This window comes from Ranitomeya imitator, chromosome 6 (assembly GCF_032444005.1).
Source record: "Ranitomeya imitator isolate aRanImi1 chromosome 6, aRanImi1.pri, whole genome shotgun sequence".
NCBI lineage: Eukaryota > Metazoa > Chordata > Amphibia > Anura > Dendrobatidae > Ranitomeya > Ranitomeya imitator.
This window is the reverse complement of record NC_091287.1, coordinates 176,399,728-176,421,878: the sequence shown is the minus strand read 5'-3', so window position 1 is coordinate 176,421,878 and position 22,151 is coordinate 176,399,728. Positions and strand designations below refer to the sequence as shown.

General features: G+C 42.3%; 1 protein-coding gene across 1 annotated transcript in view; it reads right to left on the bottom strand.

The window, feature by feature from the left end:
• Positions 1-22,151, bottom strand: part of ITGA9 (integrin subunit alpha 9) — a 720,867-nt gene that overhangs the window by 561,311 nt on the left and 137,405 nt on the right. Inside the window, exon 5 of the mRNA XM_069730329.1 lies at positions 10,389-10,456. Within this exon, the coding sequence (XP_069586430.1) occupies positions 10,389-10,456 (68 nt within the window). The remainder of the gene's footprint in view (positions 1-10,388; positions 10,457-22,151) is intronic.

The following is a 22,151-nucleotide window of genomic DNA, read 5'->3' as shown; positions in this document are numbered from 1 at the left end:
GGTGGTCAAGGGGAAATCCCTGTATAGGGGTCACTCCAAGCCTTGGACTCCTTAGAGGTTCTCTGGTGTTTTGGTCCTGTGGCCTTCCTTTGGGGTGTCTTCCCTAGTATATTGGTATTTCTGTACAATAAAGCTTTTGGACCTGCTTTCCTAGTCTGGCTCTCCCTTCCTGGTATCAGCAACCGTTGTACTTGCGGTCCAGTGGGTCCACCCGATAGATCCATATATAGGGCGTCACAAGCACCTTCTTCCACATGTTTGGTGTGTCTCCCAGGTGGCTTGTTGCAAACTTTAAATGACACTTTATATGGATATCTTTGAGAATGGCTTTCTTCTTGCCACTCTTCCATTAAAGGCCAGATTTGTGCAGTGTACGACTGATTGTTGTCCTACGGACAGACTGTCCCACCTCAGCTGTAGATCTCTGCAGTTCATCCAGCGTGATCATGGGCCTCTTGGCTGCATCTCTGATCAGTCTTCTCCTTGTTTGAGATGAAAGTTTAGATTGACGGGCAGGTCTTGGTAGATTTGCAGTGGTATGATACTCCTTCCATTTATATATGATCACATGCACAGTGCTCTTTGGGATGTTTTGGAAATCATTTTATATCCAAATCCTGCTTTAAACTTCTCCACAACAGTACCACGGACCTGCCTATTGTGTTCTTTGTGGTCCTCATGATGCTCTCTGTGCTTCAAACAGAACCCTGAGACTATCATAGAGCAGGTGAATTTATACGGAGACTTTATTACACACAGGTGGATTATATTTATCATTATTATCATTATTAGGCATTTAGGACAACATTGGATCATTCAGAGATCCACAATGAACTTCTGGAGTGAGTTTGCTGCACTGAAAGTAAAGGGGTCAAATATTATTGCACGCGTCACTTTTCAGTTTTTGAATATATATGGCGAAACGCGCAGGCTGGTGGATCCTGTCACTCTACCATACTAGTAAGCATTTGCCTAATATACGCACCCTATCAACACCTTTTCTATGCACGTCATGCACTTTGTTCAGCATTTTGCCTTCTACACCTTCTTGTGCTTCCACTCCCTCACATGGGGCTATCTTCTTACACTAGTTCTGCAGAGAGGTAGGCTGGTTCTTTTAGGGGTAATGAGGCTGGCATAATTTTGCTCATTTTGTGCAGCATTATATTTTGTACTTAAATTTTTAAACAGAGCTACAATACTTACATTTTCAGCAGTACTTCTCTGTTGGATCCCCAACGAAACCCTGCACAAGTAGCTTCCTTTTCAATGTGGTGTTAATACAATTTGTACATTCACATTTAATACACTATATGATTTCCTTTTTGCTCTAGTCAGCTGGTTGGGACTTTTGTTGCTATAGTGTTTTTTAGTTTTTTTTACTTCCTACTTATCCTATTGTATAGGAAATTCCAGTGTTTAATGATATACACAGAGGTGTGAAAAAGTATTTGCCCCTTCCTGATTTCCCATTCTTTTGCATGTTTGTCACACTTAAATTTTTCAGATCATCAAACAAGTTTAAATATTAGAAAAAGATAACACAAGTAGATACAAAATGCAGTTTTAAAATTAAGGTCTTTATTATTAAGGGAAAAATAAATCCAAACCTACAGGGGCCTGTGTGAAAAAGTAATTGCCCCCTAAACCTAATAACTGGTTAGCTCACCCTTAGCAGCAACAACTGACTAGGCCACTTCAAAGTCTTAATTTAGTTTTTCTTAAGCCATTCAGAGGTGGACTTGCGGGTGTGTTTTGGATCACTGTCCTGCTGCATAACCCAAGTGTGTTTCAGCCTGAGATCACAAACAGATGGAAGGACATTCTCCTTCAGAATTTTTCAGTAGACAGCAGAATTTATGGTTCCATTTACGACAGCAACTCTTCCAGGTCCTGAAGCAGCAAAACAGCCCCAGACCATCACACTACCTCCACCATATTTACTGTTGGTATGCTGTTCCTTTTCTGAAATGCTGTGCAAAGGGACATACACTTTCCCAAAAGATCAACTTTTGTCTGGTCAGTTCACAGAGCATTTTCCCAAAATCCTTAGGGATCATTGAGATGTTTTCTGGCAAGACTGAGACGAGCCTTTATGTTATTGCTCAGCAGTGGTTTTCATCTTGGAACTCTAGTTGCAGGCCATTTTTGCCTAATCTCTTTCTTATGGTGAAGTCATGAACACTGACTTTAACTAAAGCAACTGAGGCCTGCAGTTCTTTGGATGTTGTTGTGGGGTCTTTTGTGACCTCTTGGATGCGTCAATGCTGCACTCTTGGGTCATTTTGATTCGCCAGCCTCTCCTGAAAAGGTTCACCACTGTTCCATGCTTTTGCCATTTGTGGATAATGGCTATCACATTGCTTTGCTGGAGTACCAAAAGTTTTAAAAATGCATTTATAATGTTTTTCCAGACTCATAAATCTAAATTACTTTGTTTCTCATTTGTTCCAGAATTTTTTGGGATCGCGGCATGATGTGTAGCTTTTGAGGATCTCTTGGTCTACTTTACTTTGTCAGACATTGCCTACATAAGTGATTTTTTGATTGAGAACAGGTGTGGCAGTAATCAGGTGTGGGTGTGGCTAGGAAATTTAACCTCCACTTCCCAAAGATGGGATAAACCACAGTGAATTTATGTTTTAAGGGGGGGGGGCAATCACTTTTTTACACAGGACTTTGTAGGTTTGGATTTATTTTTGTCTTAGTAATAAAGGCCTTCATTCACACACTGCATTCTGTGGTTACTTGTGCTATGTTTGTCTAATATTTAAATTTGTTTGGTGATCTGAAATATTTAAGAGTGACAAATATGCAAATAGGAAAGCAGGAAGGAGGCAAACACTTTTTCATACAGCTGCATATATGTACAAAAAATAAAAGGAACACTTAAACAACTCGATGTAACTCCAAGTCAATCACACTTCTGTGAAATCAACCTGTCCAGTTATGAAGCAACACCGATTGTGAATCAATCTCACCTGCTGTTGTGTAAATGGAACAGACAACAGGTAGACATTATAGGCACTTAGGAAGACAACCCCTATAAAAGACTAGTTCTGGAGGAGGTGACCACAGACTAATTCTCAATTGTTTTGGTCACTTTTGCATTTTGTCATTGCTCTCACCCCTAGAGGTACTATACAGTAGCATGAGGCGATGTCTAAAACCCACAGAATTTGCACAGGTAGTGCAGCTCATCCTGGAGGGCACATCAAAGTAAGCTGTGGAACATTCTGCTGCCTGCAACATCTTCCAGAATGACCGGTTTGGAAGTGGGTCAGTAATAGTGTGGGAAGCCATTTCTTTGGAGGGCCAGACAGCCCTCCATGTCCTAGCCAGAGGTACCCTGACTGCCATTAAGTGCAAGGATGAGATCCTCAAACACATTGTGAGACCATATGCAGGTGCAGTTGACCCTGGGTTAATTCTGATCCATAACAATGCTAGGTCTTATGTGGCTGAAGTGTATCAGCAGTTCCTGCATGATGAAGGCATAGATGCTATGGGCAGGCTTGCCCGTTCCCCAGACCTGAATCCAGTAGTGCACATCTGGGACATCATGTCTCGATCCATCCACCAATGCCACGTTGCACCACACACTGTCCATGAGTTGACTGATGTATTAAAAGATCCAAGGATGACATCATACGAGGTTGCTCATGTCAGCATTTGGGGATATCATTAGAGACAGTATTTTTTTACAAAGTCCCAGGGGGGTATCTGGAAACTCTCATTCATTGTGAAACGAACTTAGTGACCTGTACATGTAAAACATATTATGAAAACACATTTTCTCACCCCTTATACTTGTATAGAATACTCTATAAAGCTGGTGCTTGGTGGCGCAAAATATCAGTATGCTAACCTCCACAAATGGTTTGTAAATATATATAAACTCTAAAACATCGTATACACCTAAGTGTATACAGGTATGCGCTGGATGATAGCAACAAGAGTGCTACTAGGTGACCTATGTAACAAAATGAGCTGATACAACAAAAGTGGTATAATGTAAGGATAAACTAAATAAATATCACTATGACGTGAATAACAGCCCGCTGGAAGGATAAAGTGCAAAGTATATATATTCGTCTTCCTACCTCCAGTGATGGGTCCTTGATAAACAGGAGGGCTGTAGTGTTGTGTCAATCTACCGACGCGTTTCGGAGACAGGGAAGGAGACAGCTGTCTCCGAAACGCGTCGGTAGATTGATCTCACTGCACTCCGTACTTTCTTTCACTCTCGGGTTCGGGTAGCGGTCACGTGACTGGTTACGTCACGAAGGTCCTGCGCACCGCTTTCACTCCATGCGGCGGCGTTCGGCTTCACAGGACCACGCTCCCACCCGGAGATCGGCTTAAGGTGGCTGCTACCGGCCGGGGCAGCCACTTGTTTGGACTCTTCACCTGCCTATTGGGAGCCTATTGGGAGACTCTCTGGAACTACATCAGCAACACTACAGCCCTCCTGTCTATCAAGGACCCATCACTGGAGGTAGGAAGACGAATATATACACTTTGCACTTTATCCTTCCAGCGGGCTGTTATTCACGTCATAGTGATATTTATTTAGTTTATCCTTACATTATACCACTTTTGTTGTATCAGCTCATTTTATTACATAGGTCACCTAGTAGCACTCTTGTTGCTATCATCCAGCGCGTACCTGTATACATTTAGGTGTATACGATGTTTTAGAGTTTGTATAGAATACTATATGCATATCAGGCAGCTGTTGACACGCAGATCCTATATTTATAGAAGCTTTTTAGAAGTGTGCATACAATCTCCAGTAAATGTGCACTGCATGTGAAAAGAAGGTTCAGCATGGGTGGTGAGGACAGTGTGCTGGCTGTCGAGGTTAGGTACATTTGGATGCAATTCACAGACATACCCGGAAGCATCTGCTGCTGATAGGGCTGTAACTGTTATCAGACACATGAGTGATCTCTGCTCACCGACTATTCTCTATTCTGCCACCTGTTTCCTTTATAAAAAAAAAGTACTGGAGAAATCTACATCTGAGAACACTAAAACCTCGTAATGTTAAAGGAGTTTTCCCCATTATAGGAAATTAGTTTAAGAATACCCTTTCACTTTCTAATTGTTAATGGTCTGACTGCCTGGACCCCCATGAACATTTACAAAAGATCGGTTGGAAAAATCGACAGCTTTATAGATTTTTTCTCTTGAGGTAAACATGTTGTATATGCCCTAATATTGTAACATGGGATTCCCCCATAATGAGACATTCCCATTTTAAAGAATATTAGATTTGCCATTAAGATTTGCTAACCATATGGCTCCCATTCTTCCCTCTTTGTAATATATAGTTTATCTAGTAAGGTGAGAATTAAATTAAACATTTTTTAACCTAACCCCCTGGACACATTAATAAGGGGTTGTTAAGTAGTGGATAATCGCTTTAATGATGGGAGTCTAATTGCTGGGACCCCATCAAGCCAGAGAACAGTGTTCCATTTCTCCCCATTTGGAGCAGGGAGGTGTCAGCAGTCTTCCTCATACTGGCAGGACAGTTTTGGTTTCTAACATAGATTCAACTGAAGGGTGTACCTCTGTAGCAGGACAAAAAGTATACAGTAATGTGCATCTGCGAGATGGAGTCCAGGCCACAGCTGCAGCCCCCACAATGTGGTATCTTTCCCAGCCTTAGACTGTAAGCTTGAAATATGCTGAATACCGTAATACAGAATAGCCCAAGTTCAGGACCTCAGTGGGACATTACAGTAATACAAAGCACAGCCGCTACTATGCAGACAATGCACAAGTAAAAAGAGAAGAGGCCACAGCACACACACAAGGGCAGCGGAGCATTCTAACAACTGATTGGCAGAAGAGTCAAGAGTTGGAACCTTGGAACCACATAGATCTAATCTCGAAGGCCTATTTTAAGGACACTTTGATCAGGAAGCCAGCTTCTGTAGGTTATGAGACTATGCACTTCTAGGATATCCTAAAAATAGGTGTCTATCTACCCTAGTGATCAAAGGAGAATTTCCTCATTTCTATCTATACACAACCCCTTAAGGTACCTTCACACTAAACGATATCGCTAGCGATCCGTGACGTTGCAGCGTCCTCGCTAGCGGTATCGTTCAGTTTGACACGCAGCAGCGATCAGAATCCTGCTGTGATGTCGCTGGTCGGGGCTAGAGGGCCAGACCTTTCTTTGGTCGCTGGCTCTCCCGCTGACATCGCTGAATCGGCGTGTGTGACACCGATTCAGCGATGTCTTCGCTGGTAACCAGGGTAAACATCGGGTTACTAAGCGCAGGGCCGCGCTTAGTAACCCGATGTTTACCCTGGATACCATCCTAAAAGTTACAAAAACAAACGCTTCATACTTACCTTCCGCTATCTGTCCCTCGGCGCTGTGCTTTCCTGCACTCACTGTGAGCACAGCGGCCGGAAAGCAGAGCGGTGACAGCTCTCCAGCGACCAAACAGCGACGCTGCAGCGATCCGGATCGTTGTCTGGATCGCTGCAGCGTCGTTTAGTGTGAAGGTACCTTAAGATGTGTCAACTGGCGGCAGGAAGCTACTTACCTAGGGCACAGCATGACGTTTCTGCCTGCATTTTAGGTTACAGATATCTATGCAGGAGGATTGCACAGCACTGTTCTTATCTGACACTACTTTGTGATCCTCTCTGCCTGGTGGTCAGTAATGGCTTATGGAGCTTTACCCTACTAGTGATAGATCTGAACTATAAATTTAAGGATAAAGAGGTAATAAAGTTAATACGCTCACTGAATCTAGATATCATACATTATTATGATTCCATACAATAGGTGAACATTAAAACAAAAATGGGAGGTGAGGGGTTTCGAGTAGCTATTTCGTGTGGGCACACCTGGAAGTACAGTGGGTACGGAAAGTATTCAGACCCCTTTAAATTTTTCACTCATTGTTTCACTGCAGCCATTTGGTAAATTCAAAAAAGTTCATTTTTTTCTCATTAATGTACACTCTGCTCACCATCTTGACTGAAAAAAAAAAATGTAGAAATTTTTGCAAATTTAATAAAAAAAGAAAAACTGAACTATCACATGGTCATAAGTATTCAGACCCTTTTCTCAGACACTCATATTTAAGTCGCATGCTGTCCATTTCCTTGTGATCCTCCTTGAGATGGTTCTACTCCAGCTGTGTTTAATTAAACTGATAGGACTTGATTTGGAAAGGCACACACCTGTCTATATAAGACCTCACAGCTCACAGTTCATGTCAGACCAAATGAGAATCAAGAGGTCAAAGGAGCTGGCCAAGGAGCTCAGAGACAGAATAGTGGCAAGGCACAGATGTGGCCAAGGTTACAACTGAATTTCTGCAGTACTCAAGGTTCCTAAGAGCACAGGGGCCTCCATAATCCTTAAATGGAAGAAGCTTGGGACCACCAGAAGTCTTCCTAGACCTGGCCATCCAGCCAAACTGAGCATTCGTGGGAGAAGAGCCTTGGTGAGAGAGGTAAAGAAGAACACCAAGATCACTGTGGCTCAGCTCCAGAGATGCAGTAGGGAGATGGGAGAAAGTTCCACAAAGTGAACTAACACTGCAACCCTCCACCAGTCGGGCCTTTATGGCAGAGTGGCCCAACGGAAACCTCTCATCAGTGCAAGACATATGAAAGGCCGCATATAGTTTGCTAAAAAAACACATGAAGGACTCTCAAACTATGAGACATAAGATTCTCTGGTCTGATTAGAGGAAGTTAGACCTTTTTGGTGATAATTCTAAGCATCAGGGCCGGATATCCTGTGGATAGATGATAACTTGTTTTCACCAGTCAACCCCTTTAATGCTCTTTTCTAATAATAAAAAGTGCAAGTCACAAAAAATCTAGGAAGGAAGTCCTTGCCTCTGTACAGCTGACACATTACCAAAGGAAAAAGCAGCTTGTGTATTGTGTAGAATACAAGTAACAGGTGGGTCAGTGTGGCCGATGTACTGTACATAAATACATCACTAGTAATTAGAAATCACTTATATATGACATATCCATATGTCCATATATAGCCTTATAATATAAGGCATGAAAGGCTTGTGTGCAGGCTGGATACTTAAAAGGGGAGGTTCATTAAAGTGGATCCATCCCCAAATTTGACACTACAAACTGCATATAAGGTTAAAAAGATCTGTTAGGGCAGGTGCCCGTGTTCAGGAATTGGCAGCGCTTTGGACCCAGCACATGTCCGCTCCGTCCAAAGCGCTGCCGGTTACTGAACGCAGGTGAATTTGTATGTGTTCACTGAACCGTGCGGAATCACCACGTTCAATACATTGTATGGGTGATATTTATCTTGTGGATGTCCGTCTCCGCAGGTGAGCCACAGGTGTCTCTGGACGCATAGTGGACATGGGATATTTTGAAACCCCATCCACTACACTGTAACAGCTGAACACTGCGGGTTGGACGCTGCACAAGTACCGAGTGTCCATCCTGCAGCACATACTCTTAGATCTAATTGGGCTAGTACACTTACCATGTTTGGGGGGTTATATCATCCTGAAATAAAAATGCTCACTTCAATATTACGCAGGGGAACCTTCACATGAATTTTCAAAGTAAGTGCACCAGTCTCATCAGGTCCAGAGACATTTAAAAAAATGTATGCAGTTTGCTTTGTGAAATCTGGTGACAGATCGACTATAATTTTGCAACTTTTTTTTTTTTCGTTTTTATGGCACAACACTTTTCAGAAAAGTGTGCAGGACCAGTTTACGGGGTAGACCACCCGAAGGCTGACAGATTTAATACAAATATATCAAACCCGTGATTAATTCTAGATAAAATCTATGTCTGCTGATAGCAAGAATAGATCAGCATTATTGCTGCACATACAGATAAAAATGCATTAAATGTAATGAGAGGTTTATGACTGCTGAAAGTTTGTTTCATTTTGCTCAAGCCCCAACCAATGTCATATAACCTGCACCCCTTCTCTAATTTGAGTAACCAGGGTCCCTTTTCCCATGCACACAGAGCAGTAATGTCATTGTACCGTCTGCACTGGGAATTTGACATATTTTTAGGAGAGCGTCCTTCAGCAGCCTGTGACCTACAGAGAGCCGTGGGGATTGGACCCTATTGCTACCAAGTGAGCCAACTGCATTGGGATGAAAGTGTTGTTTGCACATAGATCACTGCTTGGGGCATGTGCACAACATGAGCAACGCCACTTCTTATGTGTGCAACATTTCAGAAGAGAAAAAAGAAAGTAGTACTTTTTTTCATCTGAAATGTTTTGCACCTCTGAGAATTTCACCCCAGACTATGCTACTGGTCTCACCTCCTATTTTCCGATTATGGCCCATGTGAAAACACATGCAAGCAGGGCCAAGCTGAGCATGTGTCAAGAATTGTAGCTACAGCAGAAGAATAACCCTCTAAATCACATGGACACCATAGGGGAGATTTCCACTTTAAGAAAAGACCACAATTGTTGCCGCCATGTGAAATCAGTGGTGATATCAGCTGAGGATGTGCAGCCAAAAAGCTGTACCAGAACAACGGTGGCTAGCCAGTGCTGGACTGGGGAGGGCGAGAACCATCTCATTTGTTTATATGATAGGCGGTATTTGAGGTCTAATTTTCTAAAAATGAAAACCCCTTTAAGTCATTATAAACACCTTAAGAGGTACCTATTAAAATTATAATCAGACTGCACAACATACCGTAAATCATTAAAAATAGAACACAGGAACAGATCAGAAATAAAACTAAAGCTCTACAAACAGGGCAGGGATTGACGAATACAAGATTACAAATCTGTAAAAAACCTTCCAGTGAAGTTGTTCTGCATAATGGATTCAGTCAATAATATCTCTACTTCAGTATAATGAGGTTTTCCATCCAGAACAGGAGAGCCAAAAATATTACGGCTACTTTTGCTTTCTAATCCAGCCATTCTTAGCAAGCAGAAGAGGGTGAGGAGTGAAACGTGTGATTAAAGGGTTAGGATTTCACTGTAACATTACAGCTCTGGCTATATTAGTGGAAATCCTATACCCACTGACACAGCAGCTGTGCGCATGGAGGGAGCGTACAGGCCTCCTTTTTAGGCCTGGCTTTCATTAACGAGGGAGGACACTCCATTGACTGTGAAAATTATAAACTTTCTCCAGCTAAACACTAGACTTCAACATTTCCATTCTCAAAGGATAATTACGGGAAAGGTAATGGGTTAACGTAGGAGATTCATGAGTTGATTAACAAACCTTAAACGCACGAGTTTTTGTGCTGACTCATAAAACTAACTCAACTAAATATTTGGACAACCCTCAAACACCTTTTTATGCCCCTCCTAAAAATGATCAATTAAAAACATTAACAATGGAACATTTCATGTAAAGAACGTTACCGACCTCCATGAAAGATCCGGCAATCCCGGCTTGGCATGAGCCGTGCTCCTCTCCATATTTCTTCTTGTATTCTGGAAGGAATATACATGACAATGTAGTGAAAGCATACGGTACAGCTCGCGCCGGCTGTGTGAGGCCTAACATTGTTACACACAGTATATCTTACCACATGTACCACCCAACCACAGAAGCCTAAACCCCAGCCAGGTTGGGAAATGCCTGAGCCGCAAATATGCGGCCTGAAAATGACTGCATTCCACATCACGTATATGTTTCCCAGCCACACTGACTTCTAAGATGAGAGATTATCACATTAATGGCAGAAGGAACTGTATAACTGCAGAATCTTGGTAAAATATACATCTAAAGCTAATTCTAGCAGGAAAGGATAAGTCAAATAAATTGAAGATGGATTTAGTTGTGGCGGCCCATAGATTCACATTTGTTATTATTCAGCCCCTGGCAGGGCTCCTAGTTGTACAGTAATGCTTCACACTTCTATACGTGCAGCTTGTTAATAGGCTTTTATTCTCCATACTCCTGGATTCAAATAATAAGCCTATTTCATTATTAAGGAATTATCAAGGAATTCATCATTTTATTTAAAAACACACACATATGTTATACTGTATATATAACGCAAATAGTTCTGTGGGGAATTACATTATGCAATATGAAGTGAGTTAAATATGTACATGGCTTGGGTGGGCAAATTGCCTAATTTACAGTAGTTTTAAAAAGGATAAAGGGCTGTGGAAAGAAAACAGCAGGGCGCATCTAACCAATAATTTGTCCCTACTATGACTCTGTATTCATTTGGTCAACCCTATATGGGGTTGATCCTACTGACAGATTCCCTTTAAGGAATCTCTGTGCAGTATAAATGATAAATGTTTGCAGTGATTTAAAGATTTAAATTACGGTAAATATCTGTTTAGTACTGTTGAATAAGTAGTGGGGTTTGGATTCTGAGACCCTCAATGATCGTTGACCTCAATCATGGTATATATGTTCCCCATCCTGGGCCCATTCTACTATATATGTAATTTATCCTGGGCCACTTTTTGGTATATATATCCCCCATCTTGCTATATATTCCCTATTCTGCCTCTCCTCTTTAATGCAGATAAAAAAAAAATATTCTACCCCCCCCTCCCTCAGCTCCCCCTCTGTGTCATATCCTCTTCTGAAGCTGGTAGCTGACTTCAGCACCCCCAGTCTTGTGCACGTCAATGCCCGCTGCAAGTCTCTGATTAGCCGGCAGCTTGTATTGCAGTGCACAATACACAATACACTTCAGCTGAATGTGAATCCAAGGACGGACATCCAGTTGAAGTTTGTGCTGGCGTCGGCAGGCCCCTCACCCACGACCTCTGCGACCCCAATTGTTATGCCCTGCAGCTCAGCTCCCATTCACTACAATAGAACCTGAGTTGCGGTGAAACTGAACCCTTCCTTAGGCTGGGGTCACACTTGCGAGTTCAATGCGAGTAATTCTATGCAGCTGCCGTTCCCGAGTGTCGGCGGCAGTGCCGGGACTTGATGCGAGAGACTTGCGCGAGTTTCTTTAAGTAGTACTGCAATTCCTTAATTGACATGTACAACGATGCTCCAAAACCACCACATTCAGGAAATACAAAACAGGCCCATGAACTGAGCTGTGCTATAATTCTCCAAACACAGCTAGACAAAGGTCCCAGAAATCAGACCTCCACCACTGATCAGAAATATTATATACTAGCTGAAGGGCCCGGCGTTGCCTGGGCATAGTAAATATCTGTGGTTAGTTATAGCACCTCACTTCTCTTATTTTCCCATCACGCCTCTCATTTTCCCAATCACATCTTTCATTTTCCCCCTCACATCTCTCATTTTCTCCCTCACTCCTCTCATTCCCCCCTAACACTTGTCATTTCAACCTCACATCTGTCATTTTCTGATCACTCCACTATTTTTCCTCACTCCTCTCATTTTGCACTCACACCTTTTCATTTTCACCTCACACCTCTCATTTTCACCTCATCACCTCAGTATATACATGTTTGTCATCTCCCTTATATATAGTATACATCTGTATGTCATCTCCTGTATATAGTATATACCTGTATGTCATCTCCCCTGTATATAGTATATACCTGCTGTGTGTCATCTCCCCTATATATAGTATATACCTGAATGTCATCTCCTTCTATATATAGTATATACCTGTATGTCATCTCCTCCTGTATATAGTATATACCTGTGTCATCTCCCCTGTATATAGTATATATCTGCATGTCATCTTCTATATATAGCATATACCTGTATGTCATCTCCTCCTGTATATAGTATATACCTGTGTGTCATCTCCCCTGTATATAGTATATATCTGAGTGTCATCTCCTCCTGCATATAGTATATACCTGCATGTCATGTTCTATATATAGCATATACCTGTATGTCATCTCCTCCTGTATATAGTATATACCTGAATGTCATCTCCTGTATATATATGTACCTATATGTCATCTCCTCCTCTATATAGTATATACCTGTGTGTCATCTCTCCTGTATATAGTATATATCTGTGTGTCATCTCCCCTGTATATAGTATATATCTGAGTGTCATCTCCTCCTGCATATAGTATATACCTGCATGTCATCTTCTATATATAGCATATACCTGTATGTCATCTCCTCCTGTATATAGTATATACCTGTGTGTCATCTCCCCTGTATATAGTATATATCTGAGTGTCATCTCCTCCTGCATATAGTATATACCTGCATGTCATGTTCTATATATAGCATATACCTGTATGTCATCTCCTCCTGTATATAGTATATACCTGAATGTCATCTCCTGTATATATATGTACCTATATGTCATCTCCTCCTCTATATAGTATATACCTGTGTGTCATCTCTCCTGTATATAGTATATATCTGTGTGTCATCTCCCCTGTATATAGTATATACCTGTGTGTCATCTCCTCCTGTATTAGACCTCGTTCACACGTTATTTGCTCAGTATTTTTACCTCAGTATTTGTAAGCTAAATTGGCAGCCTGATAAATCCCCAGCCAACAGGAAGCCCTCCCCCTGGCAGTATATATTAGCTCACACATACACATAATAGACAGGTCATGTGACTGACAGCTGCCGTATTTCCTATATGGTGCAATTGTTGTAGTTTGTCTGCTTATTAATCAGATTTTTATTTTTGAAGGATAATACCAGACTTGTGTGTGTTTTAGGGCGAGTTTCGTTTGTCAAGTTGTGTGTGTTGAGTTGCGTGTGGCGACATGCATGTAGCGACTTTTGTGAGATGAGTTTTGTGTAGCAACATGCGTGTAGCAACTTTTTGTGTGTCGAGTTGCATGTGACAGGTTAGTGTAGCAAGTTGTGTGCAACAAGTTTTGCACATGGCGAGTTTTGCGCGTTGCGAGTATTATGTGTGGTGCCTTTTGAGTATGTGCAAGTTTTGTGTGAGGCAACGTTTGCATGTGTTGCAACTTTTGTGCATGTGGCAATTTTTCCGCGTGTGCAAGTTTTGCGTGTGGCGAGTTTTTCATGAGGAGAATTTTGCACTTGTGGCGAGTTTTGCAAGATCCTAGTTTTTGCATGTGGCGAGTTCTGCGCGTGGCGAGTTTTGAGTGGCGACTTTTGTGTTATGACTTTTATGTGGCGAGGTTGGTGTATGTGTGGTGAAATGTGTGCTGAGGGTGATATGTGTTCAAGCACGTGGTAGTGTGTGGCGCATTTTGTGTGTGTTCATATCCCCGTGTGTGGTGAGTATCCCATGTCGAGGCCCCACCTTAGCAACTGTACGGTATATACTCTTTGGCGCCATCGCTCTCATTCTTTAAGTCCCCCTTGTTCACATCTGGCAGCTGTCAATTTGCCTCCTACACTTTTCCTTTCATTTTTTCCCATTATGTAGATAGGGGCAAAATTGTTTGTTGAATTGGAAAGCGCGGGGTTAAAATTTCACCTCACAACATAGCCTATGACGCTCTCGGGGTCCAGACGTGTGACTGTGCAAAATTTTGTTGCTGTAGCTGCGACGCTTCCAACACTTTTCCTTTCACTTTTTCCCCATGATGTAGATAGGGGCAAAATTGTTTGGTGAATTGGAAAGCGCGGGGTTAATATTTCACCTCACAACATAGCCTATGACGCTCTCGGGGTCCAGACGTGTGACTGTGCAAAATTTTGCTGCTGTAGCTGCGACGCTTCCAACACTTTTCCTTTCACTTTTTTCCCCATTATGTAGATAGGGGCAAAATTGTTTGGTGAATTGGAACGCGCGGGGTTAAAATTTCACCTCACAACATAGCCTATGACGCTCTCGGGGTCCAGACATGTGACTGTGCAAAATTTTGTTGCTGTAGCTGCGACGCTTCCAACACTTTTCCTTTCACTTTTTTCCCCATTATGTAGATAGGGGCAAAATTGTTTGGTGAATTGGAATGCGCGGGGTTAAAATTTCACCTCACAACGTATCCTATGACGCTCTCAGGGTCCAGATGTGTGACTGTGCAAAATTTTGTTTCTGTAGCTGCGACGTGTGAAGAGCAGAACAAAAATGATTACCTCAATGAACAAAAATAAAAAAAAAAAGAATTTGTGATAAATATTGACCTGTCCATTCAAGGACATTTTAGGTATAGTATGAAATCCTGTTTTTCTTGTCTGTGGAATTGCCTTTGTACTGTTTGTTGTGAAACTGCCGCCCACGAAACTGTTTTCTTTTCTTTTCTTTCTTTCCTGTCTTGTCTCTTTGTTTAAACATGCAAAACTTGTATAACCACTAAACCTACTGAAACAACTATATAAAGAAGGGATAGCACATTGAAGGCAGGCGTGCTTCAGAGACTTCCCAGTGATACACTATACAAGACGTGTCTTGTGTATTATTTCTGGTGATTCTCCACTTCCAAAGGCTGCTCCGACTGAGTGTGATCCCGACATTTCCTGGCGCCCGAACAGGGACCCGAGGTCTGTGTATTCCTTCAAGAACACCGGCAGAATACGAACGAAAAGAGAATCTGGGATAATGGACGGCAGATGAACAAAAACCTGGCCAGGTAAGAGACACTGTTAGATCTCTTATATCTGCCCTGCACTGTCCGTAAGATTTTCTGTGTCGTGTTCTTTAGCGGGTAGTTCTAGTAGAGGAGGATACCTATAGCTCGGGTTCTTGAACTATTTAGGAATTGATCACCTCACGGAGTACAGCATTGAATGAGAGTGAATGTGAATAGAAGGTGTGTGGAAGTTGGGAATAGCCCTATAAGCCGCCCAGGGGGTTGAAACAGAAGAAGTGACTGTCCCACTGGGCAACGTGGTTGCGTCCTTTCGGGGAGACCTCCACGCCTATGTTCAATCTCTGATCCTGTCTTTGACAAAAACCTGGTGACGGATAAGTGTATGATAGTATGAGCCCAGGACAGATAAATTAGCCTGGGACAAGAATACGTTGTATGTGATAGTATAAGCCCAGGACAGATAAATTAGCCTGGGACAAGATACGTTGTATGTTCTTTTTCTTTTTCTGTCTGGTTGCATTTGTGTTGTTTGCTATAGGTGTTGGAATCAGGATTTTCTTACATCAACACAGTTTAAACATCCTAGCTCCTTAGGAAGAAGGTAACGAGGTATTCTCATACCCAAACGCCACCTAGGGCAAGAAAAAGACATCCTAGCTCCTTAGGAAGAAGGTAACGAGGTATTCTCATACCCAAACGCCACCTAGGGCAAGAAAGCTCAGGATAAGAAAATGGGGAATAAGCAAACAAAGTCGGAACCAGAAGAATTAGATATCTATACTATCATAAAGGAGAGAAGTGGTGAAGATGCCACTAAGGGGCTGAAAAAGATTTTTAGTAAGTTTGGAGTTACTAGGGCAGAAGCTTTTAGTAGAAAACTATGGGAAGGAATTCAGGAAAGGAAAAAAGGCATAATCAGAGACAAGAAATGGATAGATCAGATCCAAGCATTGATTGATGTCTCTAGGGTAGCAGAAAATGAGGGATGGACATATAATCAACAGAGTAAAAAGTGGTGTATTAGACCCACAGGCTGTGGAGAAAAACAAAATGTGGAATCTAAAAATACCCCACCCCCATACCTTAACCCACATGCCCCATCTTTTCTCCAAACACCACCTCAAAGTTTAGCCGGACCAGGAGGATGGGTATGTCCGCACTGTGGACAACAAAATCCAGACTGGAGAAATGATTGCCTAGCCTGTGGTACACCTAGACATGGCGCTGTACTTGCCCCTGTTAGGGTAGTACCAAGACCCTTTAGGGAACCTGGTGCTGACGGAGTAATGGGAACTAGATATCACCAAACTCGACAATATTTCCCTTGGTCCCCCGCTGAAGGCATGTCTCTCTTGCATAACGCACCAGATCCCACCCAGTGTCCAGTTAGATTTGCACAATATATACAGCAAATTATGCAGACTCACGCTGGAGTTTGGGCAGATGGAGAAGAATTATGTAGAATGAAAATGACTCCTGGACTCTTCCAGGAGCTATTAGCAAATCTACAGGTACATAGGCCCCAAGCAGGAGATGGTGCCTTACAAACGATAGAATCAGGTACACAATTTGTAGATCACTTAATGGTTTTCATGAGGGAGAGACAGAGGCAGAGAGGAACAACGGGAGTGGTGGCTCAGAAATCTGGACAATCAGTAGACGAATATTATCTAAGTGTAGAAAATAATTTCAGAGATGAAGGCATGAATCTAACCGCTCCAGGAATGATGAGGTTAGTTACAAAAACCTTTATAGATGGATTGTCTCCAAAAGTGAAGGAAAAGCTTAAGGCCGCAACCCCTGATTGGAGAACCTTGGAAGACCCACACCTGGCTAGACAGAAAGCTGTAGGGATAGAAATGGACTTAAGAGAAAATTCTAAGCCAGTAAGAATTGCACAGGCTAATACTGGCTCTGCTAATCAAAAGTTTACTTGTCATTACTGTAAGAAGCCAGGACATTTCCAAAGGGAATGTAGGAAGAGAAAAACAGATATAGATTCAGGAACCTTTGTACCCAAAAATAGGATAAATAACCCAGTGCCTGATCAAACAGACAGCTCAGAATGACTGAAAGTTATGCAGGTCTCTCTTCCTTCTAGAAGACCAATAATACAAGTTGAAGTTGAGGGTAAAAATGTACCTTTTCTGATAGATACGGGAGCAACATCCTCCATTTTAAATCAGGACTTTTTTCCATATCCTGACAATATATCCTCAAAGGTTACATATGCAGAAGGGTATGATGGTAAAATTCAGGCGTTGCCCTTTACAAAACCTTTAAATGTGAGCTTTGGCCCTAAAACTTTTGTATCCAAATTTTTATTTGCTAAAGGTGCACCTACCTGCTTGTTGGGTACTGATGTCTTAAGTAAAATGCATGCAAACATCCATTTTAGAGAAGATGGCACAGTTATGCTGACCATCCCTGAAGATGCAGAAACTCTGGAACCATATGTTAGAATACAGGCAATGGAGGATTTTCCCGAAATTTACACTCAACAAGCAAAAATTGACTTGTCTCGGGTTCCTGACAGCCTATGGGCAAAAGGAGACACTGATGTAGGATTTTTATCAGTAGCTCCTATACTGTTAGAAACTGCCCCGGGAACCATATTACCTCAGCTTAGGCAATACCCCATCAGCGCCCAGCAAGAACAGGCGATTTCTCAACAAACTCAGGATTATGTGTTACAAGGTGTTTTGGTAGAAATCAGGTCACCCGCCAATACACCCTTATATCCTGTTAAAAAGAAAGTGTCCTCCAAAGAAACTATGGTGAAATATCGCATGGTGCATGACTTACGGGAAATCAATAAGGTTTTGGCACCGGTCACCCCTGTGGTACCGAATCCTCATACCTTACTGTCTCAAATTCCCAGCACTGCTGCATATTTTACGGTAATTGACTTATCAAACGCATTTTTTTCTGTGCCACTACATAAGAACTGTTGGCATTTGTTTGCCTTTACATTCAAGGGTAAACAATTAGCATGGACAAGATTGCCACAAGGTATGGTACACTCACCAACTTTGTACTCTGAAGCAATGCAGACCGTGCTAAAAATTTCATCCCAGAACCAGGAGTAGTCATTCTACAGTATGTAGATGACTTACTTATTTGTTGCCCTGATGAACAGACGGCAGTTACCTCAACTGTTAATTTCTTAATTTTCCTAGCGCAAGAAGGCTGTAAAGTAAATAGACAGAAACTCCAGGCTTGTCAACAAACAGTCGTGTTTTTAGGTCACTGCATATCACAGGGCATCAGACACCTCACACCTCAACGTACGGAAGCCATACGTAACATGCTTGAACCCAGGAATCACAAACAGCTGCGTGCTTTCCTAGGTATTGTTTCACACTGTAGACAGTGGATCATACATGCAAGTCAACTCATGCAGCCTTTATATGACTGTATTGCCAACACACCATATTCACTCAGTGAAGAGGCTAAACAGTCATTTTCCTCTTTGAAAACAGCACTGGTATCAGCTCCGGCTTTGGGACTCCCAGACTACACTAAACCGTTTCAATTGATGGCAGCTGAGATATCCTCACATGCTACAGGGGTGCTCACACAAAAACATGGAAACAAACAGAGACCTGTGGCATACATATCAGCTCATCTGGACCCTGTAGCTAGAGCCGCACCTTCTTGTGTAAGAGTAGTAGCCGCAATTTCACTGTTATTAGATAAAGCTTCTGAGATTGTTCTTGATCACCCACTTCTAGTTCAGACCACTCATGATGTACATGGCATTCTTAACCAGGTCCAACCTAAACATATTTCAATGGCCAGACACCTCCGTCTCCAATGTTCCCTACTACTGCCGCCCAACATTTCCTTTGCCAGGATTCAGACTCTTAATCTCGCGTCTTTGCTCTCTTTAGAGTCTGAGGGGGGTACCATACCTGAGGAAACTGCACTCTCCAACTCCTTTGAAACTGCACTCTCCAACTCCATTGACCCATCAAAGTCAATGCATGATTGTGTACAATTAATGGAACAAGAGACTCAGGGCTTATGTAATGTACGTAACAAGCCACTCTGTAATGCTACATTTGAACTTTTCATAGATGGCAGTAGATATGCAGATATGAATGGACAATTTCATACAGGTTATGCGATAGTAACTCAGCATGAAGTGCTGAAAGCAGAACCTCTCCCTGCTAATCAGTCTGCACAAGAAGCAGAACTTACGGCATTAGTTGAAGCTCTAAAAATAGCCAAAGATCAGACAGCAAACATATACACTGATTCTAGATATGCACATGGCATTATTTTCGATTTTGGCGTAATATGGAGAGCCAGAGGTTATATGACTGCTTCAGGCCAACCTGTTAAACATGCCTCCCTCATTAGACAGATTCTGGAGGCAGCACAAGAAACTAAAGAAATAGCGGTGATAAAGGTAGCTGCACATGTGAGACTCGACACCGAGGAAGCCAGGGGTAACGATAAAGCCGATAAGGCAGCAAAACAGGCAGCACGTAAACCCTTACATCATGCCCACACACTAGATAGCTCTGAAGATGATGAGGAAAGATTGAAGGAAGCTCAGAAACAGGTAGACGACGAAGAACGAGGGCAGTGGCAGAAAAAAGGGGCAGAAGATCAGCAAGGATTATGGAAAAAAGGAACTTTGTTGTGTTTACCCAGAGCCTGGTACCCCGCAGTGGCAAGTGACCTCCACCTACCCACGCATGTGTCGGCAAATGGTATGACGCTCAAGGTAAAAGAAAGGTGGTTGGCTCCAGGCTTTGGTAATTTTGCTTGGAACATGTGTGCTGCATGCGCTATATGCCTGGCACACAATCCAGGTCAGGCCATTAAAACCCCAACCAAGCATCATGTAAGACCACTGTATCCCTTTCAAAGACTCCAGATCGACTACATCCAACTTCCTAGGTACAATGGATACGAATATGTGCTTGTGTGTGTGGACATGTTCTCAGGGTGGCCAGAGGCTTATCCAGTTCGTAAAGCCTCAGCAAAAACTACTGCCATTAAAATAGCACATGAACTGATACCCCGTTACGGCATGCCTGAGGTGATCGAGTCAGATAGGGGTACCCATTTTACTGGGGAAATATTCCAGAATGTTATGAAAATGTTGGGAGTTGAAAACCAGTTTCACACTCCATATCATCCACAGAGTTCAGGTAAAGTGGAAAGATTAAATGGGACAATAAAATTAAAAATCCAGAAGGCCATGGCAGAAACAGGAAAGCCTTGGACCGAGTGTCTACCACTTGCCCTGTATTCCATCCGAAACACCCCAAGGGGGAAGGCTAAGCTGTCACCACATGAGATTCTTTTTGGTAGAGCAGCAAATTTGGGTTGTTATTTTCCACAACAACTGATGTTGAATACTGAGACTTTAACTGCTTATGTACAAGAATTACAAAAACGTTTAACTAAAGTGCATTCGCAAGTTTTTGCTTCCCTTCCAGATCCAGAAAATCTCGAAGGAGGCCACAAGTTGGAACCTGGTGATCAAGTCTACGTGAAAAGACACACCAGAAAGACTCTGGAACCGAGATTTGACGGACCTTTCCAAGTCCTGTTAACAACTCCAACAGCAGTCAAGCTTGAAGGAAAGGCATCATGGATACATGCAAGCCATTGCAAAAAAGCAGTATAAGACTCATGATATTGATGTTAATAATGTTAACCTCAACGGAGGCATGGGAAAGACTGAATTCTCTAGCCCCTTTGAACAATAGATTCGTACAACATCATAGAAAATTAGTGCATGACTTGTTAAATAATACGCAACCCCTGGCAGATTGTTGGATCTGTACCCATTCACCAGTATCAGCCACAAGTATACCTTTTCTAGCAGTTCCCGTGTCAGCTGAAGAAATATTCGCTTGGCCTAATTGTTCAGACAACCTGGCCAACAACCAACCTGGCAATACTAGACTATGGAATACTACAATCGCCATACCAATTGTGGGATGGGTAGAATTTCCTTGGTGGCAGGGCAATCTTACAGGAAAAATAGACAACTTACAATATTTTAGCATTCAAGGGAGGAAAATGGGTACCTAGGAATAAGACTGGATTAACTGATTTAGGACAGGTCCCCACTGAAAATCTACAGCTCAGTTTCAGTACAACCACCCCTTCCTCTGATGCTTTCAAACCTACAGTATTGGAAAGATACATACATAATAGAAAATGGGAACATTCTGAGTTGTTCCCCCAAGGTGATGCAGACAGTTGTACAAGTAAGCCGGGGAACCTGGTTTGTAATGAATCCAATGAGTATGTCAACGGAATGCATGTATGTGGGAATCCCGCAGCCGGGTACTGTAGCCCCTTGGGACAAAAACCCTCTTGGTGTATGCTTCAGAATGTATCTAGTTTTGTGGATTTGGCTCACAGATTGGTATTGCAGCACTCAGCTTTGTGGGATCTGCCTGAGGGTACATTTTGGATATGCGGAGAAGGAGCATAGAAATGGCTTCCCGTAGGTATAAAGGGTACTTGTACATTAGGACGCCTAACCCCGGCTACTTTCATAATTTCAAATAAACAAGTGAATATGCAAGCCGTGCCCAAGCACACACTGTATAAAAGAGCTGCAGATAACTCACCACGTCCCTCGGGGAGGCCGCATATAGTACAAATGGGAATTCCCAACAAAATTGCTAGTACCATTTTTTATTTATCCTATGTTAACACAAATGTGGGATAAATTAGTTAGAGCCACGGATTATCTAGATGA